The sequence below is a fragment of the Medicago truncatula genome, chromosome 2 (assembly GCF_003473485.1).
Source record: "Medicago truncatula cultivar Jemalong A17 chromosome 2, MtrunA17r5.0-ANR, whole genome shotgun sequence".
NCBI lineage: Eukaryota > Viridiplantae > Streptophyta > Magnoliopsida > Fabales > Fabaceae > Medicago > Medicago truncatula.
The window spans coordinates 38,487,992-38,508,389 of NC_053043.1; the positions used below are offsets into that span (position 1 = coordinate 38,487,992).

Sequence of the window (20,398 nt, forward strand, 5' to 3'; positions counted from 1 at the left end):
GAAGTTATTACCCTCAACCGTTGGGTACACGATAATAGCTTGTGGCTCTTCCGTTGAAGGAGTAGCATACTCTTTAAGAGTGCGTTCAGCCATAGCAGTATTATTTTGTGCCTCTCTCTTTTTCTTATGCAAATATCTTTCGATCTCAGGAATAAATTCTCCGAGACTTTTACTTCTTCGCATAAGAAATCGAGAACCCAAGAAGTTAATTGGTAATACAAAGAAAGAAATAGAAGAGAAGAGGAAGAGAAAAAGGAGTTCTAATCAAAAAGAAAAAAGTTAATTAAATTAGTTTACTCCCCGGCAGCGGCGCAAAAAACTTGATGGGATAAAACCGCAAGTGCACGGTCTTACCGAAGTAGTATGAAAAGAGTATCGTTCCGACAAGGAGTAGTTTAATTTAATTAACCTTTGGAAATGATTAGAGGAGAAAAGAATTGTAAGTTGGGGTTTTCAAACGGTTGAAAATTAATATAATAAAAAGAGCCTTGGGATCGTTGGTTTCATCTAAATAACAAGTCTTTCTCAAACCAAAACTATAAGCTTATAATGTTATGTTAGACCTAATTTCTCGAGACAGTTTCTCTTATGTTCCTCTAGCAGCCAAGCCTATTTCGCTGACTTGTTTATTATTAGATTTTGGTTCCTCTAACAACCAAGCCTATTTCGCTGACTTGATTGTTATTAGTTCCCTTGAAGATCGAAACTATATGTCTCAAAGATTGCAAAGCCTATTTCGCTGACTTTGCAATCCTTGTCTAAATTCACTTGTTCGAATATCAAAGCTCCACTTTCGTTTTATGAATTGATATTTGAAATAATGGATAAACAATTATCAAACCCTCCACTTTCGTTTCTACAGAATGTTAAAACGGTGAATTTAGATAAGAAATTAGGGTTACATAAGATTAAGGCTTAGAGCTTGCTTTGATTAGGATTATGTCATTTAGACTTATCCAACAATCCCAAGACAAGGAGAAGTCTACTCACTCATGTTCATCGTAGACATGGGGGAGAAGAGAGAAAGCATAAAGGTAACTGACAAGAAAATAAAGGAAAAGAAAAGAACTTTAATTAGAAAAGCAATTGTCACTTATTGAATTCCAAGTAAAGATGAATATTTGTGATGGATGGCTACTCTATTTATAGCATACATTTGACTTAAAATCTAAGCAATTACATTTGGGCTAAAAATAGAGTAGCTTAAAATCTAAGCAAAAAGCAGCAAAAGGCACTCTGGAGGGTGGCACGGCCATGCCAAGGCTAGCACGGGCCGTGCCAAGCTTCTGACTTTGGGAAGACGTATTTTTGTCTCTCAATCTTCATATTTTTGCATCCAATCAGCTCCAAGTCCCTTTCTTTTGCTCCAAGACTCAATCCATCCAATATTCATTCCTGAAATAAAATAAAATGCAATTTGTAGTAAACTATCCTAAAAAGGAAATAATACTAATATATAATAAAATAAAATCTAAATAAAACTAAACTAAAAAGCATATAAAAATAGTTAATAAATGACTCATCACCAGACAAGCTTTAGTAAGAAATATTATGATCACCCATCAACCCTTTTAATCCCAATTGGCTTAGAAGAAACATTTATGAGTCTATCCGCACCATGAAAAACACATTCCATTTCGCTCTTCCATGTAACTCCCAACTTCATTTTTTACCATCTCTTGTATAACCACCATAAATTCACCACTCAAATTCTACACTCCAATACCAGCTTCTTCAGAAACTTTGGCCACTTTCGCCGCTGTCACTAGTTGCGGCTCCGATGTTCTTTCTACATGAATGCATGCATCTTCCGGCAAACTCATCACTACTTCCTCCACTACCTTGACCCATTAATGTTGATTCAACAATAATTTCTTTGATAAACAATATGTATGTACATTCAGTAAGGAATTAATTTAATAAATATTTGATACTTTTTTTTTCTTTGTTAAAAAAGAAGAACTACTTTTTTTCAAAAAAATTTAAGAGCCCAGCTCATAAACCCTTTTCTAGTCAAGTAAATACTCTTTAATAAGTTATTAATTTTTTTTAGTAAGTTATACTTAATATCGTATATGAAAATAATTTTATTTGTGAACAAATTAATTAGGAAAATCTATTTTTAATTGTTTCTTCTGAGAGGGAGGTGAGGATGTTAGAAAAATCTCTTGGATAAATTGGGATACCGTATACTCTAATATGGATAAAGGGGGTTAGGCAGTTAAGGAAATTCAATATAGCTTTGTTAGGTAAATGGTGGTGGAGGTTTAAGGAGGAGCGTGGCAGCTTGTGGTTTAGAGTGTTGGCAGCTAGGTTTGAGGAGGTTGACCGTTTTTTACATGCTGACGGGGAGAGTGGGTTTTAGCGCGGTGAAGCAATTTAGTCAATATTGGGCATGGGGTGGGTACAATTGTAGGAAGTTGGATATATGATAATTATGTGCGTGAGTTAGGAGATGATAATTCTATTTTATTTTGGCGGGATCCTTGAATGGAAAGTGCATCATTATAATGAGAGGATGAGAGGAACATATAATGACCCTTGGATTAAAATGAATGGCTCACATTAAAAGGCATACTTTAAATGGCAAGTGACTTTATTTTTTCTTTCCACGCGCTCCTCCGTCCCAAACGTTTCTCCTTCCTCGCTCTCTCTGAAATCTCAATGGTAATTGGCAATAAGGTCTCCAGAATCTTCCTTCTCTGTGCTTTCATCCAACAAAACACTGATTAATGTCCCAATGGCTATGGCTATCTCAATCGATATCTGTCAGCTCCAAATCAACATAAAGCTAAGCTAATTGATGACTGTTATTTGAGCTTTTTGGTCTAATTTCATGAAAAACGATTTTGATATTAAAATAAAATTGCTAATTGTTACTATAATTGTTACTTTAACCGTTAGCAGAAGCGCCACCGCCGAACTCCGACGATTCCCCAAACGACGAACACCAGCGAACAGAACCTTTGTGAATTTGATGGAAAAATAATGAATGAATTGAAAGGTTAAATATTTATGGTGGCTACAACAAATTGGTTTTGGGTAATGAAGCGTGAAAATTTGATAGAGAAGACCACAAAAATTAGAGGAAAAAATGTAGAAGCAGACGGAGATGAGGGTAGGCAGAGTGGAGAAGATGAAAGGTAGAGGTTGTAGTGCATGGAGATATTAATACCAGGCCACTCCAATCCTATCCAATTTTTTAGTCAAAAAATCTAATTATTTCTAAACTTAATTTTTTATTCTCCAACTCATACTAAAATATTAGACCAATAATCTACCTCTTTGGACTTGAATCAATCTAACAACTTTAATCTCACTAAGCAATTAAAAATAAATTGCACCATTGAATATATCTAGAGAGAAAAAAGAAAAACATATATATTTTTACAAAAAAAAAGTAATGATGTATGAGTAATAAGAGGAGGTTAGAAATAGCAATCCCTTTTCCAATCTAACAGAATTAGTTTAATAACTGGGCCGTACCGGGTCAATTTTTCAACCCGCATTTCATCCTTGATGCATAAACCTTGTTCATCTTCGTAACACAAAAAAACCAGTGCAGCCTTGCCGCTGCCCCATTACCCTTTTTGTATAAGTTGCTATCAGTCGCACTGAGCTCGATTGGATCGCCGTATCAAGGAACACAGTGAAAAACGTTCGTTCAGGTTTTTTTTTTTTTTTTTTTTTCTTTTTTTTTTCTGTCAATTTTCAACTATATTGTCAATGAAAAGCTAATTTAACATGCTTAGTTTTCAACTATGATTTATGCTTAGTTTTAAAATCTAGAGAACATTATATCGTCGTTTGATGCATGTAGCCGACCCCATTTAGTTGGATAAAGTTTGGTTGTTGTTGTTGTTTGTTTAATTTCTAACCTGAAATTATATTGTTTGATAGGTTGACATAAAGCAAAAATGGTGCAATACAATTTCAAGAAGATCACTGTGGTACCAAATGGGAAAGATTTTGTTGACATCATTCTCTCACGTACACAACGTCAAACACCAACTGTTGTCCACAAAGGGTATGCAATTTCACGTCTTCGACAATTCTATATGCGAAAAGTCAAGTACACCCAGACAAATTTTCACGAAAAGCTTTCAACCATAATCGATGAGTTTCCTCGTCTTGGGGACATTCATCCTTTTTATGGTGATCTGCTTCATGTGCTCTATAACAAGGATCATTACAAGCTTGCACTTGGTCAGATTAATACTGCTAGGAATCTTATTGGTAAGATTGCTAAAGATTATGTTAAGTTGCTCAAGTATGGTGATTCGTTGTATCGTTGTAAGTGCTTGAAGGTTGCTGCTCTTGGGAGGATGTGTACTGTGCTTAAGAGGATTGGGCCGAGTTTGGCGTATTTGGAACAGGTTAGGCAGCATATGGCTAGGCTTCCTTCAATTGATCCCAATACCAGGACTATTTTGATTTGTGGGTATCCTAATGTGGGGAAGAGTTCCTTTATCAACAAGATTACTAGGGCTGATGTTGAAGTTCAGCCGTATGCGTTTACCACGAAGTCGCTGTTTGTGGGTCATACGGATTACAAGTATTTGAGGTATCAAGTCATTGATACACCTGGGATTTTGGATAGGCCGTTTGAGGATCGGAATATTATTGAGATGTGCAGTATTACTGCTCTTGCGCATTTGAGAGCGGCAATATTGTTCTTCTTGGATATATCAGGATCTTGTGGGTATACTATTGCTCAGCAGGCGGCTTTGTTTCAGAGTATTAAGTCTCTGTTCTTGAACAAGCCTTTGATTGTTGTGTGCAACAAGACTGATTTGCAGCCGTTGGATGGATTATCTGAGGAGGATATGAAGTTGGTGAATGAAATGAAAGCTGAAGCGTTGAAGACTTCAATTGGTCATGGAGGCGAGGGGACAGATGCTGATGTGTTGTTGACCATGAGTGCGTTGACTGAAGAAGGTGTGATTGCGGTGAAAAATGCTGCCTGTGAGAGATTGCTGAACCAGAGGGTTGAGATTAAGATGAAGTCTAAGAAAATCAATGACTGTCTGAACAGGTTTCATGTTGCAGTTCCGAAACCACGTGACCAGAAGGAAAGGCCTCTGTGTATTCCCCCGGCAGTTTTGGAAGCTAAAGCTAAGCAAGCAGCTGCCGAGGAGAAGAGAAAAACTGAGAAGGATCTGGAGGAAGAAAATGGAGGTGCTGGTGTATACTCCATGAATTTGAGAAAGCATTATATTCTGGCTGATGATGAATGGAAAGAAGATAATCTGCCAGAAATTTTGGATGGTCACAATGTGTATGATTTCATTGACCCTGACATTCTACATAGGGTGGAAGAGTTGGAAAGAGAGGAAGGGTTGAGGCAGGCAGAAGCGGATGATGACGATTTTGAGATAGATGGAACTGAATTGACACTGGAACAGCAAGAGGCTCTAGCTGAGATTAGGAGGAAGAAAAGTATTCTAATCCAACAACATCGGATTAAAAAGAGCACTGCTGAGAGCCGACCAACTGTTTCAAGGAAATTCGACAAGGACAGGCAGTTTACAACAGAAAGAATGGGAAGGCAGCTGTCGTCTCTTGGGCTTGATCCTTCTATGGCTATTAACAGAATGCGCAGCAGATCTGCATCTAGGAAAGGTCGGAAGAGGGAGAGATCACCAGAAGGAAGAAACGATGGGATGGATATTGATGACGACACACCTAGCAAGAAACAGCGTCTCAGTAGATCACTGTCTCGTTCCAGGTCGGTCTCCCGCCCACCACATGAAGTCGTTCCCGGAGAAGGCCTTAGGGATTCTGCTCAAAAGATCAAAGCAATCAAACTTGCGAAGGGATCATCCAAGAAGAGAAACAAGAATGCCAAGCGGGGAGAAGCTGATAGAGTCATCGTTAACCTTAAACCGAAGCACTTGTATGCTGGAAAGCGCTCCAACGGAAAGACAGACAGGCGCTAAAATAGGTAATAAAATTCGTCTATGCAACTTTGATTATTTATCATGTAGCAAGTCCGGACACTCCAAAATTTTCATTAGTTTTCTTGAACTTAGAAATACACACATTTTTGTTATGTTTTGTGGTACTTGCCTGATTTATTATATTTTTCCTGTCTCAACCATGAATATTATACGGTAGATGTGGTCACCCGTGATTGTAAATCAATCCACCATTTTTCCTGTCTTGAGTTTCGTCTAAAATTAGATAATATGTTGTGTTCTTAAGACAATTCTTTATTGTAACAATCCACCAGTGTCACTAAAATAATTATTTTCTTTGCAGGCAATGATGATGGCTTTGTGGGTGTCAAGAATTTTGTTCTATCATATTATTTATGTTCTCCTGGAGTTAAATGCATGGTGCTTGCTGCAGAGAAGTTTTTGTTATACACTTATGCCTTTTATATTATTATTTATTAATGTTTCTTTAGTTAGTTCAATTTTGGATGCACTTTATGAATTATGGGAGCTTCTGTTTGAATTTGAGTTGTTTATGTACTTTGAAATATTTGAGTATTTGTTTCACATTTTGCAACTGTACTTGTGGTTATTCGAAGTTTGTTGTTTTGTTTCAACTGTGATGACCTGTCCTTGGACCCAAATGGGTAAATTGGAGGATGTTTCTGTTTCTTTCATGTTAGATAATTTACATTTGTTGCTCGTTCTTGTTTCGATCTGCACACGCATAAAAAATTTGATGTAATATTTCTTATATTGAAGTTGAACTTACTTTTAAAAGTGAACAGAATACTAGGTTCTAACAACAAACCACTAAGGTTATCAAAAATACATTATATGAATGTATGTGATTACGTTGTCCTCTAGATGCTCATTTTGATGAGCTTAAAGTAATGTCATGAACTCATACGAGGGACAAGATTTGACAAATAAATTAATGTCCCAAGTCTTATTGAAGACACCTGTTATACAATTTCCATTTCCGTCCATTTCCATTGGGAGAAGGTGGATTGGCATATAAGACCTGATGCTATAGAGTATGAAGGTCGAGTTGCATTATTGGAGATCAAATTTCATTTCTTATGAATTGAAGTGAAAAAAACCAAAGCTTATGCAAGTTAAACTCGCATGGGTAATACTATCAAGTTCAATGTTCACACCAGACACATCACTTATGGAGTAGATCAACATCTTTTGTATATTTACATTTTTTATTTTATTTGATTCAAAGACGAAAAAAACTTTCCCTAGAATACTTTGGCTATGAGTTGTGCACACAATTTGTTAGTAAGAGAATCAACTGCAAGTAAATCTGCCTATAGCCTCAGGCCTCAGCATTATACTTTCATAGCATCATCCAGTAGTTAATCCATATGCTAATTTTTTTTTACCAAAGCAAACTTAATTCATATACGATCCAGAAAAATCAACCAACCACTTGACCTGTGTTATCTGCTCTTTTTTTTTAACTTGAAACCGTTTAATATATAATACATATATTTTTGGCACCCCCAATAAATTTATTCAAGATCCACCACTGCAAGGAGAACAAATTTCAAAGATACGGTGATTAACCCAATAACATGCCGCCCAAGTAAGAGTGTGAGCAGCCATGTTTGTTTGTTGCCTAACAAACTTTACCTCAAAGTTGGGATGTAAAATTAAAATAGACTTAATAAGAGAAACTAATGCATGAAATTCAGACTTGCCATGTGTTGGGAAAGAGATACAATCCACAAGTGGAGGTTTAACATCACAAACAAGCTATATTAAAGATTGCATAAAAAAACACTTTCTTTAACATTCACCCTATAAAAGATTTTAATGTATGAAATTAATGTGAATCCTACACTCTAAAAATGGATGATTAGACTCTCTAGGATAAACTAATGAATTTTAAAAAGGGTGTTAAAAAAGATATTAGTATTATTTTTGACACTCCTAAAAAATATTTGAGAAATGCTATAGTCAAACTCTCAAACACACTCCCTTGTCACACTCTCTCTGATTGGGCCACATCATCATCTTTTTATAACATTTTATTTGGCCACCGGTTGTTCAAGTTTAACTTTTGTTTATTTTGGGTTTTAATGCATGTCATTTTTTACCAGCACCAAGCTACCACCAACACGAGAAACCGTCAACAATTTCCAATCACAACCACCGAGCTCCACAATCTACCATTTTCCAGAAACTATCATCATCAATCTATGAAACTCAAACGCACATCCCTCCTTAAACTGCAACTTCCAACTTTCATTCAATTTTTGTTTCTTTTACTCAATTTTGTTTTTGTGCTCCCATGTTGTTTTATCTGTGCTATAGTTTTACTTGTTCAGTTTTTTGGCATTTCGATTTAACACAACTTGTGAGTGTGAAGATTGTGTTTACACAAAACTTATGGTGATTGAAGTTTCTGAACCACCATCAAAACTTGTGGCCCAGCACCCATCAGCGTCCTCTTGTGTGTGTTGTCACCACCATTTCCAGCGACCCATCACCATTCACCACAACCGCCCCGTCGCGGAAAGCATTGAATCGGTAGTGTAAGGCAAAGTCACCATACAATGAAAGAAAAGGAAAATTCCTAGAAGAAAAAAAAAAAAAAACACAAAGAGGGTCAAGGATTAAAGTTTCTAGAACACTGTATTATGTAAAATTGTGGACCAACAATCATACAACTAAATAAAAAAAATCCTGAACTTATTAAGCCGGTAAACAAGTCACCGGTTAACAAAAAATGAGGACGTGGCAGCCCATATGGGCGTGTGTTCAATGTGTTTGAGCGTTTGTTTTTAGCATTTCCCAAAATATTTATATCTTAATAAATTGGGTTAAATATGTTTTTGGTCCCTATAAATATGTCAGCTTTTCGTTTTAGTCCCTCTAAAATTTTTCATCAATTTTTAGTCCCTATAAAATTTTCAATCACTACTTTTGGTCCCTATTTTTAATTTAATTTTTGTATCTTTTAATAAAATTGTGCAGAAATGTGTAAAATATTCTAAAAAAATTTCCTAAAAAAAATTAGAATTTTTTAACAAAGTACAAATTAAATATGAATTTTTAACCGTAAAAAATATAAAAATTCATATTAAATTCATGTTTTGTTAAAAAATTCTAAATATTTTTTGTAGTGATTCTTATAATATTTTGAATTTTTATGAAAAATTTTATTAAAAAATATGAATTCTACATATGAGTTTACTTTAAAAGAGGGACCAAAAGTCAAAATTGAAAATTTTGTAGGGACTAAAAGTTGAAGGAAAATTTTAGAGGGACTAAAACGAAAAAATTGACATATTTACAGGGACTAAAAACATATTTAACCCTAACAAATTTATCTTAAGGGAACTTCTACGGTACACTCACAAGATGAGGTGTACCGGTACTCTTGCATCTTAATTTTATAAATCAACGATCATTTTTTATGTAGTAAATAACTATTTGTCAATATTTATATTTTATAAAACAACATTCATAAGAAAAAACATCATTTTACTGTTTATAAGAATCATAGTAACTTTTTTTTACATATTATCGTAAAAAATAATAAATGTTCTCAATTATGAGTGATAAAAATAAAAAAAAAATAAAAATTTTATTTCGTTGACAGTTTTGATGAATAAGACTTAGTTATTATAATTATAAATGATAAAAAAAATAATATTTTTCTTAAAAAACAACTCATTTAAGTATTTAATTATTAATTTAAAGAATGGATGTACTGATACACTCAAATATATTGGATGTACCATAAAATTTACCTTATCTTAATGCATAAGATGAGAGGTGGTGGTGCAGTCACGTGAGACACACATGCACAACTTACGGACACATTTCCAATTCCAACACAGTGTGGAGAATTCATCAAAAAAAAAAAAAAAAAAAAAAAAAAAAAACACTACGCACAAATGGCATTGTCTCACATAAGATTCTTCCCTCACACACTTCCTTCTACAAACTTCACTCCAAAACTCAAACTCAACCATAACCGTTTTTTCTTCTCTCCTTCACGCTCTTCTTCTTCTTCTTCTTCAACCATCACTGCCATGGCTTCGAACGCACGTAAAGTCCTCGTTCCGATCGCCGACGGCACTGAGCCTATGGAAGCAGTCATCACCATTGACGTTCTCCGTCGATCCGGAGCTGACGTCACCGTTGCATCCGCCGCGAACCGTCTTTCCGTTCAAGCTCTACACGGTGTTAAGATCATTGCTGATGCTTCTGTTTCTGATGTTGTTAACACCGCTTTCGACCTCGTCGCTCTCCCTGTATATATACCTCTCTCCATCGTTGTACTTGAAATTGTTTATGAATTCTGCTTTTAATCGCGTTTATTATGTTAATTATCAAATTAACCAAGTTTTAATATTCAGAATTTTAATTTAAGTGATTTGTTATCACCACTTATCCTTGGAATATCTTAATTTGATTGAGTGGTTAAGGTTCTGGGAAATTTTTATTTTCCTTTTTTATAAATTATATAAAAAAGAGTTTAATTACTATACACCGACAGTGTAAATTTATTTTACACATGCAACACATATATCTGATTCTGAATATGGCTAGTCATGTGTTTTCATACCCATTATCAATTAACGTGCAACACATTATTTGGATGCATGTGTAACATTGCATACTAATTAAATTCTAAAAAAAACAAGTCATTGTTTCACTCACCACATTGAGAAAACATTTTCCAATTTTTTTATTTGGTTTATATTTTTCACTATTTACGGTTCTAATCTTAGTTACTAGATTGTTGTATTAGAAAAAAAAGAAGTTACTAGATAGAATTCACTGTAAAGAACCAACACAAAAATAAATTTAGTGTAGTAGAGATGAGGATGTTGCGTGTGCTAAAACTAGGTGAGACGCTATAGGAATAGAAATGTCAATGTTAGAGCGAGAGAGTTGGGATAACACCTATAGTAGAAAAAGATCTAGAGATTAATGAGTTGGATAGAAATAAGGTATATGATAGAACATTATGGTTTCATTTGATCCACGTAGACGATCCTGCTTAGTGGGATAAGACTTGGCTGTTGTTGTTTTACTAGATAGAATTCACAAGTATGTATGACAGAAGACTCTTTTGGTACAAGATGTGTCTGGTGTTCAAATGACATGGGCACATGCAACTACATTTTATTATTTATATTTTCTTAAGTTATTACCGGTGTCTATGCTTTAGTCGTATTCAATGTTGATGCATCATAAATTCACAGTTTTTTGTTTGTTGGATTTTTGGGGGACATTGTGTGTAGGGAGGGGTTCCGGGTGTGGACAATCTTAGAGACTCTGCAGTGTTGGAAGGGTTGGTAAAGAAGCATGTTGAGGATGGAAAGCTTTATGCTGCGGTGTGTGCTGCACCTGCAGTGGTACTTGGGCCATGGGGTTTGCTGAAAGGATTGAAGGTATAGTTAGCTTCCTGTGTTCATTTTCATTTCACAATGTACTTTTTTGTAGCTGGTGGTGATGGTTGTGTGAATCTATGGTTGTTGGGCAGGCAACTGGTCATCCTTCATTCATGGAAAAATTGTCGTCTTACACCACTTCTGTTGAGTCAAGGGTGCAGCTGGATGGCAGAGTTGTGACCAGTCGTGCACCTGGTACCACCATGGAGTTTGGCGTTGCTCTAGTTGAGCAATTATTGGGAAAGGAAAAAGCTGACGAAGTTGCAGGTCCACTGGTAAGGAGTAGGAAATTCATTCTTGAAAACTCTGCTTGTTTTTTAGGAGCCATGAAATGTGGATTATATGGGTGTTTTAATTAGCTTGTTTTGGAGAAATAATCATTTTTGGTTGACAGCTTAGTTAGTGAACTTTTGAGGAAAAATATATTTATTCATTAATAATCTCAATCCAACTGGCAATCTGGCATTATGTTACATCAACTTTATACATTAATGAAGCTAGATGTTTTTTTGCTTTGTCCTACCAATTTCAACATGAACTTTTGTACTCATAGAAAAGGGGGAAAGGGAACTAGGATGATCGGCACTGCTCAAAAAGCTTCAAGTTTCTTGCAATACGTGTTCATGCTTCATAGTTGATGTCTAATAATTGAGTTATCAGTTGTTTTTACGGAGTTACTGGGGGCCCATCTTTGCTTTACACCTTTACTAATTGTGTAACCCTCCGCTCTCTTCCTTTGTTTTGGAACCGAATGAAAAAAAAAAAGAGAATTTATTTTAATTTATACTTCTTACAATTGAGTGATTGAAGCTTATTGGTAGTGCATATGCAGACTGGTGCATGTTCATGTATTGAGCTTTCTGATGTGGCATTTTTGACATAAGTTATATGAAGATATTTTTATGATTGACGATATCAGATTCCCTTTATGATACTTATGACTCTCCATTTCTCATTGGATTCTCTTGTTGTAATTCAATATTCAGGTTATGCGTTCTAATCATGCTGATGAATATACGTTTTTGGAGCTAAACTCAGTGCAATGGACATTTGACAATCCACCCAAGGTGGGATTTTGGCCTGAACTATATCTCAGTAAATTTTCTTTATTTACAAAAACATTTGAGAAAGGAGGCAGAATATTATGATTTATTGACTTGTGTGAATAATAGTTTAAATTTCTTTGATAATCACAATTATTTTCAGATTCTTGTACCAATTGCAAATGGCACGGAAGAAATGGAAGCTGTGATTATCGTCGATATTCTGCGACGAGCAAAGGCAAATGTCGTGGTTGCTTCTGTTGAGGACAAACTAGAGATCGAGGCATCACGTAAAGTTAAACTGCAGGCAGACGTGCTCCTTGATGAAGCAGCTAAAACATCATATGACCTGATTGTGTTGCCAGTAAGGGGACTTTTTACTTTCTTTGTAGTTATTTATCAGTGATAATACTTAGTTGGTGTAAAATATTTCAATTTTCTACAGGGTGGAATTGGTGGTGCCCAAGCTTTTGCAAACTCGGAAACCTTGGTGAATTTGTTGAAAAAGCAAAGAGAATCAAACAAATATTATGGAGCAATTTGTGCATCCCCAGCTTTAGCTTTGGAGCCCCATGGCTTGCTGAAGGTATCTGTTTTCTGGATCAATCTACCATCAGTATAAAACAAACTTTCAGTAAAATGGCAAGCATATATATTTATTTCTTTGCATAACTATGTTAAAACCCATGTGGTTTTCTTTTTGTTATCAACTAGCCTACATGGTCAATGTAAAAAAAAAAAAAAAAAAACTAGCCTACATGGTTCTCCAATTAAACAAAATTCAGAAAAACATGCATGTCAAGTTTTGCAGTAGTGTTTAAGTTCCTTTTTACTGCAAACACTTCCTTAGGAGGCTAAATCCTCTTTGAACTCTTCGTTCTAATGATTTTATGTAGCTATCAAGCACTAAATCCTCTTTGGACTCTTTTATGTTGCTTTAAAATGCATCATTGTACATAACTTCATTTCACGTTTTCGTGTTGATTTGAGACACTGTTATATTTTCTCCGATACAGGGTAAAAAGGCCACAGGTTTTCCTGCCATGTGCAGCAAGTTATCAGATCAGAGTGAAGTAGAAAACAGGGTTGTTATTGATGGCAACCTTATTACCAGCAGAGGCCCAGGGACCTCCATTGAGTTTGCATTAGTTATTGTGGAGAAGCTGTTTGGACGCAAGTTAGCTCTAGAAATTGCAAATGCAACAGTGTTCGCAAGTCCATAATGTATTTAAAGGAGTAACGGTTTGTGCTATGTATCAGACATTTGTGTATGAATAACCAAGTACTGTACTTGAATGAGTTGTAAAAAACGAGAGAGCTCCTCCAGAATTTTGCCACGAGTATAGTGCTTGTAAGATAAGGTAAATTTTGGCTTATTTTTAATTTGTTTTCAGCCGATAGGATTTTACTCCACTAACTATATGTTTGCAACAGCTAAAAAAAAACTATTTCTTCTGATTTTAACTACTCCCTCTGTCCATGATTATAAGTCCCTTTAAAACTTTGAAAAAGTCTTAAACATATCTCTAATTAGCGTTGGAATAGAAAAGTCAAATTAAACACGTACAATACAAACTAGATATATTAACTACACTACTAACTTTTTTTAATAAGTGAAATTAGTCAAAAGGACTTATAAGAAGGGACGGAGAGAGTATTTGATAATTATAATAAGAAAAATTGTTTTTTCCTTTTGTTTTGTAAAACTCACAAAGGAAATAGTGAAATATTTTAAAAAAAAAATTATATTCTTTCATTTTTTTCTCTCTCACTCAAATGGCTATTTTTCTAGACAAACCAAAGTTAGATAATTTCAATCAAAGATACAATGTACATAAGGATATCATAAAAGCTAGGGGATAACATATGAAATTGGGGAAATACACAGTTTTAACTAGTATTTCCTACTAAAATAACGTTTAAAGTGTTAGTAAAAAAAAGTTGTAACTAAAAATGGTTTTAAGTCTAAACTTTTGTTTACCAAAGAAAAAATGTTTTAACTAATTAACAAATTTTTTCCTTTTCGCAGACGAAGTGGCAAACATTATTGAAACTCTTCTCTCACACACACCTGTAAAATCCTGAGTTTGAATCCATATGAAGGTGTCAAACTTAACAATTTCAGCACTTATTAGTTGAGCTATGAATCCATATGAAGGTGTCAAACTTAACAATTTCAGCACTTATTAATTGAGCTATGTTTTGCGGACAACCTTTGTAATAGGGAATATATGAAGTCTTACATATAGTGACTGCAGTTAACTTTTTGTTATGAAAAGGATAGGAGGAAGTGTGAATTTTGTTTCGCATTTCCTCATCGGTTTGTCGAAATTTCAGTTGCATTATAATGTTGTTGAAATTTTGAAGTATAACTTTTGTAAAATCGCTATGACTCATTCTGACTTGTATTACGAACATAGCAAATTTAAAAATGGACCACATCCACCATGAATCAATACTTGAAAAATGTTTAAAACACCAACGACTTAAAGATATTGATTCTATAACACCTAAAAAAAAGGAATTGATTCGATAAAAATAACGAAAAACAAATATATATCTCTATTGAATCGACACTTAGGTTTCCATCGTGTTGATACAAAAGAGGAGGGTCATGAGCTATTTTTCTTGAGGAGCATCATCAACCGTTTTAAAATTTTCTGATAATTTTTAAGTATTGGTCCATGGTTGACCACTTTATTAAGGTGGTCCAAACCACAACTAAGAGCATCCACAATGGTGGGTGCTTCACCTATTTAGCACCGGAATTAATAAGCACCCTCGTTGTTGAAAGAAAATGTTTGGTGCTTATAGAGAAAGGGTGGCTATATAAGCACCCCCTCTCTCTCTCTCTCTCTCTCTCTTTTATTTTTGTGGGCCATATATAATAAAATTGTACACAAATCAATAAACTTTGTTGAAATACAATGACATTGAGTTGAGTTATTAATAAGATCTATTTTATGAGGTGCTGGATTGAAGAGATCGAGTGCTTATCGAGTAATATCATTAAAAATTAAAAAAATAGATGATTTGTACATACATGACCAACTTAAACACTCAAAATGGAGTGATCTATTGTAGATGGTCTAACTAATCTTGAAAACATACTCCCCCTCAAAAAAATAACCTTGAAACATACTCCTTCTAATCTCAGATATAAATAAATATTAACCTTGAAAACATACTCACCATGAACCAACGCTCCTTCTGATCTCAAATATAAATAAAAATAAAAAAATAAGATACTTAAATAATTAAAATCAACATTTAAGGTGAATTGCATGAAAAAACATGAGAGTTTTCCATGGAAGGCAATCTTTTTCCTAATATATTAATTTTTGTTGACAAGAAAAAGTTGATTTACTTGTTAGTACAAGATCAAATATATTAAATTTTTTTGTCATTTTTTATTTTGTGGTGGCTGAGGTTTGAACCTCAAACCTTACATATATTATGTATTGTCCTATCAAGCAATGCGAGTGGTAGGAGTCTTGTTCAAAAAATTAGAAAACTTCAAATGGAATGGGAAGTGAAGGTTAAACACTCGTATTGTGAAACAAATAAGTGCGCTGATGCGTTAGCTAATATTGGATGTATCATGGGGAATGAGATGATGTTTTATAAGTTGTGTCCGACTCAAATTAACCATTTGTTAGCTGCTGATCAAGCGGGGGTTACTTTTCCGCGTTTGATTAAGATGTAATTTCTTTTTCCGGGCTTAGGCCCTCCCTTTCATAAAAACAAAGGATGTTTATATATAGTAACACGTTGACTAAAACGTTGAAATTTAAGATCCTATTTTTCCATTCATGTATCTATGAAACTTAGTTTGTCCAAACACCAAAGTCGTATCCTTCTCAAGTTTCATTTTTCTTTTCTAACTCACTTGTTTTCTTGAACTTTCCATTCGACTAAAGCAATGGCTGAACAAATACCATACAGTATTATCGTAAGCATCATAAACAAATTAACTTCTTCAACCTTCCACGAATTCGCACGAATTTACGGTGTCAAAAATGAACTCCAAAATCTCAACAAAACCTTAGAATCCATCAAAATCATGCTTTCAGATGCTGAACACAAACAGCACAATGATCCCACTATTCATCATTGGATCACAAGGTTCAAACAAGTTCTTCATGATGCTGATGATTTCCTCGATTACTTAACAATTCGAGATTCAATGCTTAAAGCCAGTAATAATCATGGAAACGTGTTGAATAAGGTACAGAACTTGTTTTCATTGGAGAAAAATCCACTTGCTTTTCGTGTTAAATTAGTTCGTGAAATTGATAATGTTAGAAAGAAATTTGATAGTGTTGCAGAAGATATGTTGAAGTTGAAACTGAATCCCAGTATGGTAGTAATTTTGAAAGAAAATGAGGGTTTTTGTTCTTGGAGAGAAACTAGTTCTTTTGTTTTGGAATCGGGGATAGTTGGTAGGGAAGGAAACAAAAATGAGATTATTGAGTTGTTGAAAGGGAAAGGGAGTAAAGATAGTGTTTCTTTTATTGCTGTTGTTGGTATGGGCGGGTTGGGAAAGACGGCGCTTGCGCAATTGGTTTATAATGATGATGAAGTGGAGAAGATGTTCGAGAAACGGATTTGGGTTTGTGTTTCTCAGGAGTTTGATGTTAAGTCGATTTTGAGTAAAATGTTGAAATCGTTGAAGAATGGTGAAGTTGGTGATTTGGAGTTGGATATTTTACAAAGGAGGGTTCGGGAAGAGTTGAATGGGCAAAGGTATTTGCTTGTACTTGATGATTTGTGGAATGAGGATCAGTTAAAGTGGGATGAGTTGAGAACTTATCTGATGTGTGGAGGTCAAGGTAGTAAGGTATTAGTGACCACTCGTAGTAGATTGGTCTCGCAAATTATGGGTGTGAACATGCCGTATGTTTTGAAAGGATTGAACAAAGAGCAATCGTGGAATTTGTTAAAGAAGTTGACATTTGGTGAAGTTGCCAATGGCATGAGCCCAAATCTTGAATCCATTGGTGATAGAATTGCAGAAAAATGTGGCGGAGTTCCCTTAGCGATCAGAACTGTAGGAGGGTTTTTACAAACTGTAAATGAAAAAGAAGATCAATGGTTGAATGTTTTAAACGGTGATGTTTGGAGATTGTGTGAAGAAAGGCAGAGTATTATGCCGGTGCTAAAGCTGAGTTATCAAAACTTGCCGTTGGGGTTAAGACAATGCTTTGCCTATTGTTGTTTATACCCTAAAAATTGGGAAATTCAGAAGAATGAATTGATTCAATTATGGATGGCTCAAGGCTACCTTGAAAGTACAATTGAAACACAATCCATTGAAGATGTGGGAAATCAATATGTAAGGATTTTGTTGTTGAGGTCATTCTTTCAAGATGCATCATTGAGCAAACACAGTGATATAATTTCCTTCAAAATGCATGATTTGATGCATGATCTTGCAAAGTCGGTAGCTGGAAATGATTGCTGCTTGCATGCCGAGGGGAAAAGATTTATTGGAAGACCCATCCACGTCTCATTTTTATCTAGTACCACTTGTTCATTGGATCTTTTAGATGCAAGTAAACCGCGTACCGTTCTTTGGGCCAAAACCAAAGCAGGAAGTGTTTCGGATGCCAAATTATCTATCACCAAGAACTTGAAATATCTGCGAGCTTTTGATTTGTCACACTCTCTGATAACTGAGCTGCCACAATCGATTGATAAATGCAGGCATTTAAGGTATCTGGACTTGTCTAGTTGCAAAGAACTAATTAGTTTGCCCAAGTCAATTGGCAATCTTGTTAGTTTGCAATCTTTGAAATTGAGTGGTTGCCGGCAACTTGTATTTTGTACTGAAGTTATCACGAAGTTAATTAATCTGAGACACCTTGAAATTGAAGGTTGTAAAGCCTTTGCAGACATGATGCCTCTTGGATTAGGACAGTTGACTTCATTGCAGTCCTTATCAAGTTTTGTAGTGGGGGATGATGAGACAAGGAACTGTGGCAAATTAAATGAATTGAAGGAGCTAAATAGCCTAAAGGGTCATTTGAGAATCAGTAATCTGGGCTCAGTAAAAGATGTGGCATTGGAGTCACGAGAAGTAAATCTGAAAATAAAGAAGTACATCCAAGTCCTGGAGCTGAATTGGGGGAAAAGCCGATATGATTGGGTAGAAGAAGGGAAAAACAGTGAGATCGACTTGCAGTTATTGGATAATCTTTGTCCTAATCAGAATTTGAGAAAATTGCAAGTGAGTGGGTATCCGGGAGTGAGGTTTTCAAGTTGGCTTCCTTCCCTGACTAATATTATTCAAATCAACCTCTACCGTCTTTCCAATTGTCAACATCTCCAACCATTGGAAGGACTTCCACGGCTGAAGAGGATTCACATTAGTGAAATGAATGAACTAAAGTACATTCATTACGATGATATCTCTCATGTGTTCTTCCCGTCTTTGGAGAAACTCATCCTCTTTGGCTGCAAAAACCTGAAAGGATGGAAAAGGTTGGGAAATAATGTTGAAAACCATCATCCACTCCCCCCTTTTCCCTGTCTTTCATATTTGGAAATTTGGGATTGTCCGAAACTGACTTGCATGCCTACATATCCTTACCTCACCGAGTTGAAGTTAATTTCTTGTAACGTGAAGCCAATGATTGAAACATGTTCGGTTCAGCTTCAGTCTTCCTCCTTCAACCCTCTTTTTGGCCTCAAGCACTTGTATCTCACAGAAATAGACCTAGAAGCAATGCCAGAGCAGTGGATGAAAAATCTGAAATCTCTTGAGCGTCTCTCTCTTTCGGGATTTCTTGTTATTGAGCCTATGATACGACACTTGCAACACCTTTCTGCTGGACTTCAGGAACTGAGAATTTGTCAAGTCGACAAGCTTGATTTATGGAGAGATGAGGGTAATGCTAACTCTGAATGCCAAGTCCCTCATGGCCTCAGATCTCTGCAGAAAATATCCGTAGAATTCTGCGACAACTTGAAGGCCTTTCCGGAGCAAATTCTTGACATCCAATCACTTAGGCATATTAAGATTCTTCATTGTGATGATTTAGAGTCACTGCCTGAAGGCTTGCGTTGCCTTACAAATTTGCAGACTCTTCATATTATCCACTGTCCTCTTATACGTAAGAGATGTCAAATTAAAGTTGGAGAAGATTGGCCAAACATTGCTCACATCCCAGACATATTGTTAATTGATTCTGTTTAAAGGTAATAAATGCCAAAACTACACCGTGTTTCTCCAATTTTAACTTTAGTATTTAAACAATAGCAGGGAATTCTCAGTTATTTATTTATTTATATTTGTTGACATATAAAATGGGAATAATCTATCTTTTGTCTCTACAAATATCCTGATCACATCAATCCTTATTGAAAATTGAAAATTTAAGTATTGTCAAAATCTGTACAAATTTCGAATTCTCATAGGTCATTGATTCATGTATTTTTGGTTTCTTGTATCCTGGTTTGTTGTTGAGTTCCCATGTACTTGAGTTGAGTGTGAATGGATAGCTGGAACAATAGAAAGTTGGCCATCTCATCAAAACTTCAGTTGATATTTTCTTTTAGCACTAGTTTAATTGTTCTAAATCCAAATGTTACTCAGGCATAATATGCATTACCAAATTATTGTTAATACTTTCTGTCATGTATTTATGTCTTGGTGCATTGCAGAAGATTAAGAATGTCACAAATTGAAGAGGGAAAGGTACTTATCATTGAATATTCCTTTTCCAGTTTCTCCCATCATTGTTCTCGAGTTAATACTAAACTAGATATATATCATAGATGTTTACACTTCACACAATTTTCTTGGAATAAAAGGTGTAGAAAACATTAGATGTTGGTACTTATATAGGATGAAGCCATGTTAAAGGAGACCGTGACAGTTACAGATAGGAGGAACGATAAGAACAATATCGATATCTTTTTTGTACGAATCAATAACAATATTATTTTCTCTGCATGTAAACATGAATTGTGCATCATCAAAGATGAAAAGATAAAC

General features: G+C 35.2%; 3 protein-coding genes across 4 annotated transcripts; all 3 read left to right on the forward strand.

Annotated features, from left to right (window-relative positions):
• The first annotated feature begins 3,495 nt into the window (after nucleotides 1–3,495).
• LOC25487251 (nucleolar GTP-binding protein 1) lies at nucleotides 3,496–6,613 on the forward strand. 2 transcript variants are annotated; one of them, XM_039830701.1, is made up of 3 exons: nucleotides 3,496–3,658; nucleotides 3,901–5,944; nucleotides 6,262–6,613. In XM_039830701.1, exon 2 carries the CDS (start codon nucleotides 3,918–3,920, stop codon nucleotides 5,937–5,939), a length of 2,022 nt encoding a protein of 673 aa, XP_039686635.1. In that variant the 5' UTR covers nucleotides 3,496–3,658; nucleotides 3,901–3,917; the 3' UTR covers nucleotides 5,940–5,944; nucleotides 6,262–6,613. The 2 variants fall into 2 exon arrangements, with proteins under 2 accessions (XP_039686635.1, XP_039686634.1); XM_039830700.1 differs by having other exon boundaries at nucleotides 3,507–3,668.
• Nucleotides 6,614–9,829: 3,216 nt separating this feature from the next.
• On the forward strand, nucleotides 9,830–13,792 carry LOC25487252 (protein DJ-1 homolog B). The gene is made up of 7 exons (XM_013609140.3): nucleotides 9,830–10,210; nucleotides 11,207–11,356; nucleotides 11,449–11,631; nucleotides 12,343–12,423; nucleotides 12,563–12,763; nucleotides 12,845–12,985; nucleotides 13,416–13,792. The coding sequence occupies exons 1-7, from the start codon at nucleotides 9,851–9,853 to the stop codon at nucleotides 13,620–13,622; spliced, it is 1,323 nt and encodes a 440-aa protein (XP_013464594.1). The 5' UTR covers nucleotides 9,830–9,850; the 3' UTR covers nucleotides 13,623–13,792.
• A 2,424-nt stretch (nucleotides 13,793–16,216) lies between these two features.
• Nucleotides 16,217–20,349, forward strand: LOC25487253 (putative disease resistance protein RGA1). Its single transcript, XM_039830702.1, has 2 exons — nucleotides 16,217–19,599; nucleotides 20,065–20,349. Exon 1 carries the CDS (start codon nucleotides 16,322–16,324, stop codon nucleotides 19,595–19,597), a length of 3,276 nt encoding a protein of 1,091 aa, XP_039686636.1. The 5' UTR covers nucleotides 16,217–16,321; the 3' UTR covers nucleotides 19,598–19,599; nucleotides 20,065–20,349.
• The last annotated feature ends 49 nt before the right edge of the window (nucleotides 20,350–20,398 follow it).